Genomic DNA, 12,941 nt, shown 5'->3' with positions numbered 1-12,941 from the left:
ACAAGACAAGATTCTTGCCCTCTTCTCACTAATACAATTCATATTTAAAACAGCTACCACTTTCTCTTGAATCCTAACAGCTTTACAGGTTTCAAAATTAAACATGCTTTCACTGAAATTGAAGTCCTGCTCTTCTCTAGCTTTGGAGAAACGCTCAACTTCTAAAATTAAAAACACTCAGAAAGAAAGACCTGTTTCCTCCAGAAATATTTCTCACTCATACAGATATCTTCAAATATGTTGGGGTGCCTGCCCACATGAATAAGACTTACTTGCTTTGTTAAAATCTCAGGGTTAAGGCAAACACTTCTTGTACAGGCACAACAAAGCGTGGAAATGCCTGACTCATTTGGTCTCTCTTACAACTTTGAAACAATCACTTCTCTACATGTTCATTTTCATTTCTAGATGTGTAAAAGCCAGGTCAACTGAAGGGGGAATTCAACTGTTCAGTAAGCAAGTTATAGTGGCCTCTGGTTGCATGGGCAAACTAAATTATAAAATGTCTTGACTAATAGGAGAAATCTCTCAGAAGAAGCCCCAGGCTTATAGTCAGACCGTTAGCATCTTCCTGCTGTCAATAGGCTGTCCAATCACCTGAACCTGAGCATGCATATAACAAAGTTCTGCTTTCACATATATTCAAATGAGGTTTTATTTTAATCTATACTTTTTAATTTTTACTTCTGTTCTTCCAAACAGAAGATTTTGTGACTGTGCAATTGTTACAAAAATGTTTAGAAAAATCTTATATATAAAACATGTAAGTATACAACCAGCAACTCCTCTCAGACAGGTAACCTAGAAAAATCCTGTGTTGGTGATATGCATGGCATGTCCTGAGCAAAGCTTGTATTGAATTTGGTCTTCTCTTGATTTATACACCTAAACAACTGATCCAGTTGCACTTAAAAGCCAGTCATAAAAGAGATATATGTCCAAAAGGCAATTTATCCTATCTGTCTTGGACTTAGCTGATCTTCAGAGATCCACTGACTACTGAAGAATCCTATCTTAGGAATCTGTCAGAACCTAATTTTCTTTTTTTCATACATTAAAAGAAGGGCTCCTTTTTCAGAAGTGTAGGTGAATTAAATTTAATCAAGACTATTATTTCAAATACCTACAATTAATGTGAAAGAATACGGGAAAAGAACAGTGTTAAATTAAGACTGGGCCAAAGTAATGTATTTTAATGGAGCAATATCATCAGGGGCACCAGGTAAAAAGTGAGCTTTATCACTCTTATTTTTAAAAACTCTTGTTAGAAAGATGACTTCCTGATGGCTATGAGCTCTAAGGCACTACTTATTAAGAAGCAATCTAAAGCAAAAAAACAAGGAGACAAAATCAAACACTTTGAATTTTTCATGCATATTTGGCAGTAAATTGCAGCACTTTGTGCAAGATAAGTGACTGTACATGCAACTTATGTGAAAACTCAGCTTGGATATAAATGCTTAGGATACTGAATTGTTTTGAAAGTTTTGCACTGATGTGCAAGCACAGGACTTACTACAGTCATTCTTAGTTGAGTGTATAGGCAAATTTAGGTCAGCTTTTCCTAGGGAAAATAAATGATCTTACACAATATAGAGCTCCAAAAAAATCTACCTGCAAAAGTATTTACTATTTGGGAATTCAGTATAGCCCACAGACCTGCAAGTGGTAGAAATATTGCTGTGAATATAAGATGAAGGTTTTTATGTGATGGCTAAGAGCTAAAAACCATCATACATGGTGTTAGTGATAAAATGCCTATCGTGAAAGCATTCCTTGCTTTCACTGTGATAGTTTTTGCATATTTCACTGAAAACCAGCGTAGATATTGATCACAAAAAAAAAAAAAAAAAAAAAAAAAAAAACCCACAACCAGAAGTTCCTGAGTAACAGGAAGGCTGAGGACTGAGGAATAGAAATTGGACTAAGGCTACTCCATATATATGAATGATGTGTGATTGAAATATTGATACCTGAGTAATGATTTGACAAGTTTCTTTTCTGGCCTTTGCTTGGAGTATCCATTCTAAAATGCATTAAGGGCAGTTCACAAGTTCATTATTCATTGTCTGGTCTCACAGAAATGTGGCAGGTGACAATATTTTGAAGTTGTTAGTAGTAGTTCTGGTGCCTAAGCATAGCGTGATCCATCAGGGCAATTTCTAATCCATGTGTGCCTGTTTACGATAGCAGGGTAGGATGTGCCTTTCTTGGTTTTCAGAGGTGTTGTCTGTTCTGCGTTGCATGTTCTGGAAGGATATTAAAAGTGTGCCAAAGCTGATGTGGCTTATATTTTGGTGAACTGTATTTAGAAGCATTTCCCAAGACACCAACTGTGGACACAAATGAAAATTCAAGAATTGCTAATAAGCGAAGCTGAGAAAATATTCCAGGAAACCATGGATACTTGAGAAGAGGCCTGGCCTGTCACATGCAAAAGACCTCTAGCTTATTGTAATCACTCTGGAGAAGGCAGTCATTCTGCAGAGGTGTACTCTGATGGAAGTACAGTGCGAAATAGAATGAACTGAGGATGTAGATCAACTAGCATTCCCATGTGATCAGTACCTCTTCCAAAAGCTACTGCTTCCTAACCTGCCATTGTAGCAGATGGTGGCTGAGTGCTGAAATCATCACAGAACAAATTAAAAAGCCCTCTTCTTGTTCAGCACAAGAAATTGCTTTGGCCATGGAAATGCACATGAAGTTCAGCATGTGATGAAACATCCCACTGTGTTGTTAGAGTTTGGACCTGGAAAATCCTGTGGCCTTCTGAGATGATGAGGCTGAATGACGGCACCTTCAGCACTGTTTTCCATAAATTTCCAAATGCTGAGAATGTTTAATTATGCTGTCTCATACATCAAATAATTCATTTGACTGCAATATAATGGAACAAATCTGGAGCTGTTGCAGATTATTCCTCTTCGATTTCTCTTACGCTGAGCACATCCAAGCATGGACCATGGCTTTTAAGGAGGTAAGGCATTTTTGTTTTTGCCTCATTAGGGGCTCAACCCAGGCAAGCTTGCTTCTGTCAGATGGAGTTGGGCTGTGTAGAGCATGACGCCACCATGAGGTTTCTTCACATCTGCTGGTAGTTTCATGTCTCTCTCATTTTGTCCAGGTGCACGCATCCAGCTGTGTCTGTGTCACTGAAGCTTTCCTTGCAACCTCCTTTCCCTTGCCAGATAAGCAGAGCAGGTCAGAAGAGAGCCTGCCAATATGCTGCATGCTTGTGAGTGGTAAGAACTGACGTTCTTTCTAGTTTGGGGATATTATTTTGTTTATTTATTTTACCTTTTGTGAGTAATATTCTGTGTCCTATTTTTTTTTTCCTGGCAGGTAGAACACCGAGAAGCTGCTTCATAGAAAAACTGTCCTCCACCATCAAAGAGTTAGAGCAAGTACCTGCTTCCCTTTCCTTCTTTCTTATTTTCTCATACTTGACATTTTGAACTTTGTATTGTATAATGATCTGAACTTGTAGTATCTTTCATTATAGAAAAAAACAGAAGAATAAACTTTCCCAGCTTTTTACTTCTCATGGCTTGATTCAGTGTATGTTTACTTGCACTACAAAGCTCTGGTTGCACACATTCCAGCTGAGAATCTGGGACAAAAAATACAGTAAAAATATTAAATATCATGAAATTCAGCTGTGGTTGCACTTCTAACTCAGTTTCTGAGCTATGCAATTTGCAAGGGCTTTCCAAGCAGCCTTACAATCAGAGGCTGCTGAGGACTTGATGATGTTTGTGTCTGTGGAGCATTTGCTAGCTTTCCAAACTGCTTTCTGTGATGTTCCTCAATCCTGCTGAGGGAGTTTGCAGATGATGCTGGGGTCATGGGTGCAGCTGAGCACTGGGTCCCATTCACCACTGCCCTCCTGTATCACTGGTTGCGTCTCTGCATGGTCAAGACAAACATTTTAGTTACTGCGTCTACAGCAGTAGTTTCATATTTTATGAAAAAGTAAGTCTCTTCAATTGTCTTTTCTTCAGAATGCTTTCTTTAATTCTTTGCTTTGAAACAGACTGCAACTTATGAGAGATTTATCAGCAGCAGATATTATAGTGAAATAGCAATGCAAGTCCTTTCTTTCTTAGAGACAGTGTAATCTGAGATGCAGTACAACTTATTTTTTACGTCAAAGTCTATTTTTATATCCCTTTTTTCTTCCAGCCTTCCCACAAAAGTCAGAGTTGGCTTTGCTTAGGTCAGAGTCTTTCTATACTCGTGACAATATGACCTGTTAACTCTCATTCATCACCCTGTTCTACAGTGTATATGTATTCTAAATAATATATTCAGATTCTGAATGAATAAGAAAAAAAATAAAAAATAGAGGATTAGTATAACAGCCTGCTGCAAAAGTGAAACAAAGAAGTGTTTGTTTCAGAGTTTCAAAACTGACCTTATACACTCTGTACTTTCATCTGGCTATATGCTCACTAATTAATCACATACACTAGTATCAGGATGCAACATAGTCATAGAGTAAAAAAAAACACCAAATACCACACAAGTGAATTTTAATCCATCAGAAAGCCTTGCATTTTCATTGGGGTGCTTTTACTTTCCTGGTTAAATCTGGAACTTCACAGAGGCCTCAGTATCCACTTGCTGTCTACTTTCCATGCACCCAGAACAAATACACTGAAGAGTCAAAAGCTACAAAGACCAAAACAATCCCTAGTCACTCTTTCCCATCCTCCTTCTGTTGAAGAGAGACTTATTGGAGTAAGACATGTGCAGAGTGCATCCTGTTGTGCCCAGTGCTGAACCGAGAAGCTTCCTTTGGGAATCTACTGCTGAGTCTCTCCAGGGGAAGTATCCTGTGGATGCTGTCATGGGAGGCTGTACATATGCAATCCCCATTTTTGACAACAGCTGGCACAAGATGTCTAGGAAAGATGAGAAACAGGGCAGAGGCACATGGATGCATCTTCTGTTTCATCCTTGTAGCACTTCTAAACCAGAGGTTGTATGTCAAATAGTACTCGGTGGTTTTTACTTCCATTACTTTGCCCTATCCCCTTTGGCATTTACAGCATCCTGTGGCAGCAAGTTAGACAGTTTAACTGCAATTCTGTCTGTTGTATTACGCTAATGTGCACAGTGCCTGTGTCTTTGTGTTTACAATCTAGTTTCAGACAAAAATCAACAAGCAGATGCAACACTGGAGGATGAGAGAGAGAGTAAAAGGTTTGATAGAATGATTCAATGATTACCTGCCCACAAAAACTTACATGTTGGTATCAGTCTAATTTCATTTTCCAAATGTTCTGTCAGAGGCTTCTTTCTCAACCTGTGCATCATGTCTTTCAGTTTTTGTAGAAGCGCGGGATATATTTGAGGTTGGCTTCTCCCTGCCCTCTGCCAACCTCTCTGAGCTCACAGCTCCTCCTCCAGCAGGAGAAGCCCCACAGTCGAGGCAGGACTGCAGGTAACTTGGGTCGCGTTGCAGTCATAGCTCCCTAGCCAGCACCGCTTGGTCACTGTGCAGGCCAATTTCTTCTGGGTCTCTTCATCTCCCAGTTACTTGTTGACTTAGCAGAACAGACAAATATGCAGTGGTCTTTCAACCCCTTATCATAGTATCATAGAGTGGTTTGGCTTGGAAGGGACCCTGTAGACCACCTAAGAGTTCCAACTCGTCTTCTGTGGGTAGGGACACCTCCTGCTTACACCAGGGCCCCATCCAGCCTGCTCCTGAACATCTCCAGCTTCTTTTGTCAACATGTTCTTCCAGTACCTTACCACAAGTCAGTTATTGCCATAATACATACAAAATTGAATCAAGTGACACTAGATATAAGATGCTGTATAGCAATACTGAGAGAAGCTGGTGGTTCGAGTCTCTCTTGATACTTTCCATCTAGTTTGCAGCACTAGAGTTTGTGTGTGTCACCCTTCAACTAGATGCATAACCCAAAATTAACACAATCTAATTTTCCACTGTTTCTGGTGTCTGATGATTTCTGTACACCCCTTCTCTCTCATCACAGCCTTCAAAACATGCAAGTAATCTACCTACACTGGTTGAGAGTTGCCATCATGCAACATATTTTCTCCTTTGGCCACACAGTTCAGTGGGAAATTATTCCTTTGATCAGCTTAAATATCATCTGTTCTAGGAAAACACTGAACAAAATGGTTTTCATTTCCTTCATGGGAAACAAGGTCTAATCCATTGTCTTTAATGAGGGATGGTTTTGGTGGCAAGTTAAGTTTTCAGCAGTCTTGGCATTTATTTCTGTCGCTTACAGCTATTTTGAGATCAATAAAAACGTCTTCCCACTTGCAACTAACCTGAATGTTGTTCTTAATTTGCTCTTTGTGATGCAGCTGGATATTTAGCACAGAATTAAGGCACTGAGCCATTAAACTCCAAAACTGTCCTAGATGCTTCTCCGTGTGGTCTCAAGGCATACTGCAGTCACATACCTAAAACTGTTTGTTACCCATGATACTCCTGATCAGGGAACATCTATGTGATTATTTCCTCCTCAGTGCATCATCATTCTGTCTTCATCACCTGGTGGTTTATTGGCACTAATTATTGTAGACACCATAATGCAGATACCTTCAGACACATTTGCAGTCCCAGAGCCTTCCATCAGACAGTCACTGACAGTACAGAGAGATGCTGACCACAGCAATAGTTGAGCAGCTCACTCTGCCCTTGAGCTTATGTGTTTAGCACTAGAAAACCCACACAGACTTTGCAGCAGCATGGGACTCACTCATTTTATGCTCTGATCCAAAGCCTATTGACATCAACGGGGGTACATATCTGGGGAGATAGACACGTTGCTTTCCCTCTGTGCAAAGTATGTGTCTTCCATGAAAGTCTGCCTCAAAGCCCAGCACCTGAGAGTGCAACTGATAGCACATTATTGATATTTATTACAACCAGTGAATATTTTCTTCCCCATGGTAAAATATATCAATCTTGTTGAAATGTTTCTTTTTTCTTTCTACCAGAAACTTATACTTTCTCTTAAAATTTCATATGAATTATTGAAGTAGTTGCTGAAGGCCTTTTTAATTGGAATTTAATATCATCAGAACTTCTGAAGCACTAACTTAGCAGCACTTTATAATGTGTTTTGAAATAATTTTATCCAAAATTGAACACTTGGGAAGTGAGCACATTCCACCACATTATTGTTGAACAATATTCAGTGCTTCTCAGTGAAGTTTATTGTGGTAGTAACACACCACTGAGACCAAATTGTAGGGAGAATACATATGAGAATACCCTATGAGAACCAGGGAGCAATGAAGATCTACTATGTGACAATTTTTTGCTGCCTAGGCCCAACAAGGAGACAGGCTGGTGTATGCAGTGGTCAGTGATGTGCTGCTGCTGGACTCATTAGTCCTCTCCCTCTATGTTTAACTGATGTAAAACATTTTTTCTGTTATTTAGGAGAAAATTCATCTCAGGGGAAGAGTAAAGCTCGACAGTGTGATGATTCCTCTTCAAACTTCAGCAATAAATATGTAAGTTTCTTACTTTTGTCTCAAGTTCTGTAATATTAGTACCTGTTAGTCTGGATAACACTTGTTGGTCTTGGTATTGTGCCATATAACTAAACAGGGTTAAAAATACAAAACAAGGTGGGCAATGACTTAAAGCTCAGCTTGCACAGTCCATCCAGAACAAGAGCCCTGGGCAAACCAAGGCTGCAGAAGTCCGTGGCAGCTGAAGAAGCTGCCATCACAGAGGTTGACTTTGATGGACTTAACATGTGGCTGTAACTGCTCATTCCCTGGTTGTAATTTCCTAGTAAAATTTCCTTTTTGTAAAGGAAATTACAAAAAGAAGTAAATTTTTTAAGGCAATTGCCCACAAGAAGGGAACTTACACATTCAGCACCTTCGGTTTCATGACTGTAGCTGGTTTCAGGGCTGTAGCTGTTCCACACTGTGCAAAAGCAAATACTCTTATTGAAACAGTTTATTGCCTTAAACTTTGTGACTGCCAGTATGCAGAACTGGCAAGTGTTGAACAAAGCTGTTACACATACAAGGGCAAGGACAGTTAGAGCACCTATAAAATCTGCTGTTAAAGATATGGGTGCTACATCTTCCTTCATCTGTGAAGCTTTCCCAAGCACCACAATCAGTCTGTTTCCCAAAGAGTTGCTTCTCTTGAAGGGAAAGAAAAAGGGAAGGTTGTCCTGAGAAAATAGGTGTCAGAGCATATCATGGGAGGGAGTGGGCAGAGGTAACTGTGTTGGGTCCAGATGAAGCCCAGCCTTGCACCATCACTGCAGGATGGAGTCCCCTAGAACATGTGCTATCATCCTCCACTTAGACAGATGTGATTGACTAGAAACACAGAGAGACATCTTTGAATTTTTCAGCTTGTTCTCAGGAATGCCCAAACTGAGCTTTCCTGATGCAAACAGCAAGGATAAAACAAGTGAAATCTGTCCCTTGAATTAGAACATCAGAATGTAATGTCGCTACATTTCTAAAAACCCAGAGCTGACTCTGTTGGATGCAGAACAATCTCCTGGTTCATAGAATCATAGAAACATAGAATGGCATGGCTTGAAAAGGACTTAGTCCCTGTTATCTGTTCCATGTTGGATTTACTCTGTTTTGCTCACTTCCACGTATTACATTCCTGAGCCGTCTTACCTGGAACAATAATCTTGAGATACCATTGTTATTTCAGATGTGAAGCAGCCTGGTTTAAGGACTTCCCACCAAGGTTGCAATGCCACAGGAACTGTGCAGCAGCTGAAGCTTTTTGCCAGGCAGGACACTTGTGCTAATGACCAGCCCTTGACTCCTAAGCCTCAAGTGCCTCCTGTCCTTTCTGGAACAACGTGCTTTTTTGATGGCTTAATAACTGGTATATCATATGTATTTATTATGTTCTCATATAGTAGAAGCAGGAAAACTCTCAAGAAGGTTGAAGAGGGTGTTTGCATAGTCATTATTACAAGAATCTTCTGCACATACAGGAAGGAATATGTTAGCATACTTTGTTGAACTTATGGTATTTAAGGTTTTTTTAATTGTATGTAGCAAAATACAAACTTGGCCTGACCCTTGAAACATTACTGGGCCAACTGTCACAATGGAAGTTAATTCAGTGATTTCCTGGAGACTCCCCACTGAAGCACATGCTTTACTTGTCATAAATGTTTACAGGATGGGATGCCTGGGTGAAATACTGAAGTGCATGCTTTATTTCTGTAAAGGGGGGGAATATGCTTTGCACTGATGTTTGCGTTTTTGTTTTTTGAAGTTCTTTAAATTGCTGAATATGGTCCTTGTGATGTAGCAGGCAACACGGTTAATTTTCTCCTGTTCCTTGGCTAGCCAATGCACTATGCATGCTGTGAATGACTCCTCTGCAAGCTGAGGTGCACGGTAGGGATCAGGAGGAAAAGCAGTTGTGCAGCTGAACCCTGTATTTGGAGTAATGCATGAGATTCCTGTTGGCTACCGAATAACTCTGGAAGTTTAAGGAGTATTTCAAGTGATGATTACAGACTCTTAATCTGTACAGAGCTGATGCTGCAAAAATATCAAGTAGTGCTTCTACCTGCATGTATCCTACTCTGCTAGAACTGTAAATGTTCAAAAATTATATTAATGTGAGCATCTGCTCAGCCTCAGTCCACTGGCTCTGGCAGTGTGCTGAGAAGCTCCATCGTTGTGTTGGGGAAAGGAAAGGAGACAGTTGGTGGTGTAAGTGTGGGGCTGAGAGCCAGGCCAGCAATTTGAGTTGTGATACCATTGATACAGTGCTTTTGAGGAAACTTCTCTCTCCAGTTTCCCTCTGTGGGTTGAGAAAACTTAACTAGTAGTATGGGAAAAGATTAAATGGTTTTGTTAGTTATGACAGATAAAGTGTTCATTTCCCTGCTTTTGACTGTTGCTCTTATTTCATCAGTGATAGATCTAATCCTCTGTCTTAGCAGCACCAAGAGAAATTTTGATGAAGTTTTGTAAAAGTTGAGAAAAGAACAAGGGCGCTCTATGCTGCAGCTGAACTTCCATGGTCTGTTTGGGTGCTCCTGGGTCACTTGGGTTACTCCAGAGCAGAGGAGTTTTGTACCTTTCTAAAGCAAGTAGAAAACTCCTCTGCTCTAGAGCAACCTTTAGAAGGGTCAGGTTGCCTAAAATATACCAGATAGCATCTGCATCTATTCAGATTCCTGATTGCTGAAGTTTCCAATGAAGAAAGAAAGCAATCATTGTGCATTTTCATGTTGATTTTAAAATATTTTTGTAGCATGTTGCATCCTACTGAGAGGACAGTAGAAAAGACCAGAGAAACATTACAAAAAATATGTGTATGTGTAAAATTTGTTCATTACCTCTATGATGTGTCAAGAAGAGAAAACAACTTCCTATTAAAAGTTATTATCCGTATTAAAAGGCTCTACTTTTTCTCTTTGCAGAAATGCAGTTCATTACCTGTGCCTAGCACCAGAGATGGCCACTGCGCTGCACTGCTGTGGCACAGGGTGAGCTGAGCACATTGCTATGAGCCCAGGCATCAGGTGCTCCAGGCATGGTAGGCAGGGGAGGACCAGGTCCTGCAGATGTGCTGAGGAGTGCAGGAAACTACTCCTTCTTGCAGATGGTGAGGGGAGAGAAAAGGGCTTGCTGCAAATCACTAGCTATTGTATTTGTCCAAAACACCTGCTTGACACTTTCTAGTCACTAGCATGGCCAAAAACATGTGCAAGGGGCCTGTAGTACCCTTGTGAAACATCAGCAGAGCTGTCTGATTCATCATGGATTATTCCAGTGGGAACATAGGAGCAGTGGGAATAGTTTGAAGGCAGAATCCCAGCCTTCCTGCTCCCAGCCTCGCCACTATCCAATATGGTCTGTGGACTCCAGTAGGCATTAGGTACTCTAAAAATCCACATGCAGCTCATTTTGGCACATTGGGCAGATGTCTACAATGTGTGCTGGCCATCAGCTGGCCATTCTGCTCACTGTTCTGCTTCCTGTACTGTGGGACTCAACACACCATGTCTGTGGACATAGCTAAGTGCAGGCTGCTATGGCACGACTCAGAAAGGTTCTCAAATGCACAAATATCACCCAGAGACCTCTGTGCTGCCCAGGAAGGCTGAGCATTGGGCAAGGTTTGGCCCCATGTCCCCTCCAATACTCTGCAGCCAAGAGCAAAGATCTCTCAGGGCCTCCCCAGAACCATCAGTTATGGCTCCTCAATTTCTTCAAATTAGGACTCTATATCTAATAAAATAAGTGAGCTTAAAGATTACTCTGTCAATTGAGTCAGATTTTTTTCCGTTTATGGCCAAGGGCAACCCATAAAGCACAGACTTTAATTAACCCCAATGAATGCAGCGGATATGAAACACCAGTGCTCTTGAAATACGGCTGAAAGGTCTTCTGAGTTCCCCCACACCCATCCTGCAAGCTCACTAGCCCCAGGAAGAGCAGAACAGTGCCAAGATGCACCTCAGGACAAGAAGCCACATACAGAGGTAAATCCCATTTCTTTCAGCAGCAAAAGTTCACCCAGACTCAAGGCCAAGATCTCAGGCTGAGGGCAAAAACAAACCCATGGCTGGCAAAGCCCTCCTCTCTACTGCGGGCATCAGGGCAGACACCCACTGCTGGGACCTCATCAGAGCACTACCAGAGCAGCACCAGGCACTGCAGTGACAACTTAGAAACATCATCCCCCAATAACTACATAAAACCAGGAGGGAGGACAGGAATACTGATGCTTTTCATCTTCCATTCCACCGCACTTTCAGTTCCCCCAGGTGTGGTGCTTTCCGGTAGAAGAACAGCTGTATTCTTTTGCCCTTTTTTACTATTTTCAACTTTCAGATTTCCTCATGAACCAGCAGGACACCTCCCTGCCTGGAGTCGTTGTTCTTCTTCCCAGAGCAATTCATTCTGTCCTTCTCCTCTCCACTTTCCATCTGCATGCTCCATTGGCAGCATTAAGCCACCTCCGCTGCCCCAGGGCTGCTGTTTGGATGATGTTAAACAACTAAAACACGGTTACAGGCAGCACAGCACAGCAGAGAACAAACCAGCAAAAATCCAACCATACATAATGCCATGGAGCCCGTGCAACTGTCCATCTCCAGCTCTAGGAGATAATTCAGCTTTTCTGAGGAGCAATAATGAGCCTTCTGCACATGCCTCAGTTCCCAGCAACGCCAAGGCACGTTTCTTCATGCATGGACACACAGATGAGCTGGATTGTCCTCATGGCTCCTCGAGACTGCCAGCTTTGCAATTCAGGCCTCTTCTCACTGCTCTACGTGCAGGCTGTTCTTCTAAGAACTTCATACATGTGAGTGCACTGTCTGGCTGCAGCTGATGAAGCAAGGGAAGAGGGTGAGGTGGAGCGTGCTGAGTGCAGCCCATTTAACTGGGGGATGATGGGGGACAGAGCTGAGCTTTGCTGCCCCGCTCCAGACCCTCAACACGCTATGCCTGTCCTTCAGAAGCCACCACAGTGGCACCACCAGGCATATGGCTGCACTCCCAGGCAGGTTTCTTGCTGCTGTTATTTTGCACACTCCTTTGTGGCAATAAGTACCACTGTTTGCAAAGGATGGAGATTTTGGTGTATCTTCCATTCCCCCAAAGCCTGGATGTGACCAGGGGAGCAGAGAAAGCTCTGGGGTCCCTGGTTAGAAATGTTTCTTCCAGCCGGTGGATGGATCTGTTACTCTTCCAAGGGATCCCCTTCAGCTTCACTGCAGGTCTGAATTAACCTGTTCCTAATGCTCCTTTGCCTGCTGGGGCCAGCCTTGGGCACCTATGGCTGGGCAGCAGACTGACACCTGGCACTTGGAGCATGCTGATGGGGCACCTCATAAAATACAGAGAATGAAGGGAACAGATTTTTTTACACTGTGTCCTTGCTTCCTCTCGTTTTGAGAGCTGCTGTTTTCCTGTGC

General features: G+C 41.8%; 1 protein-coding gene across 6 annotated transcripts in view; it reads left to right on the top strand.

Annotated features, from left to right (window-relative positions):
- The window catches only part of EMCN (endomucin), a 50,048-nt gene extending 39,640 nt beyond the window's left edge, over nucleotides 1-10,408 (top strand). The window contains exons 11-12 of one of the 6 annotated variants that reach the window (XR_016466130.1): nucleotides 3,128-3,245; nucleotides 3,346-3,538. Coding sequence is in view for 4 of the 6 variants with exons in the window: in XM_090139315.1 (XP_089995441.1) it covers nucleotides 7,439-7,512; nucleotides 8,696-8,701 (80 nt within the window). In the remaining 2 variants the exon portion in view is untranslated. The other 5 variants (XR_016466129.1, XM_090139315.1, XM_031608811.2 and 2 more) reach the window with 5 other exon arrangements.
- Nucleotides 10,409-12,941: the final 2,533 nt, after the last annotated feature.

The sequence above is a fragment of the Phasianus colchicus genome, chromosome 4 (assembly GCF_987193195.1).
Source record: "Phasianus colchicus chromosome 4, bPhaCol1.hap1.1, whole genome shotgun sequence".
In the NCBI taxonomy this organism is placed as follows: Eukaryota; Metazoa; Chordata; class Aves; order Galliformes; family Phasianidae; genus Phasianus; species Phasianus colchicus.
This window is presented reverse-complemented; position numbering and strand designations above follow the sequence as displayed.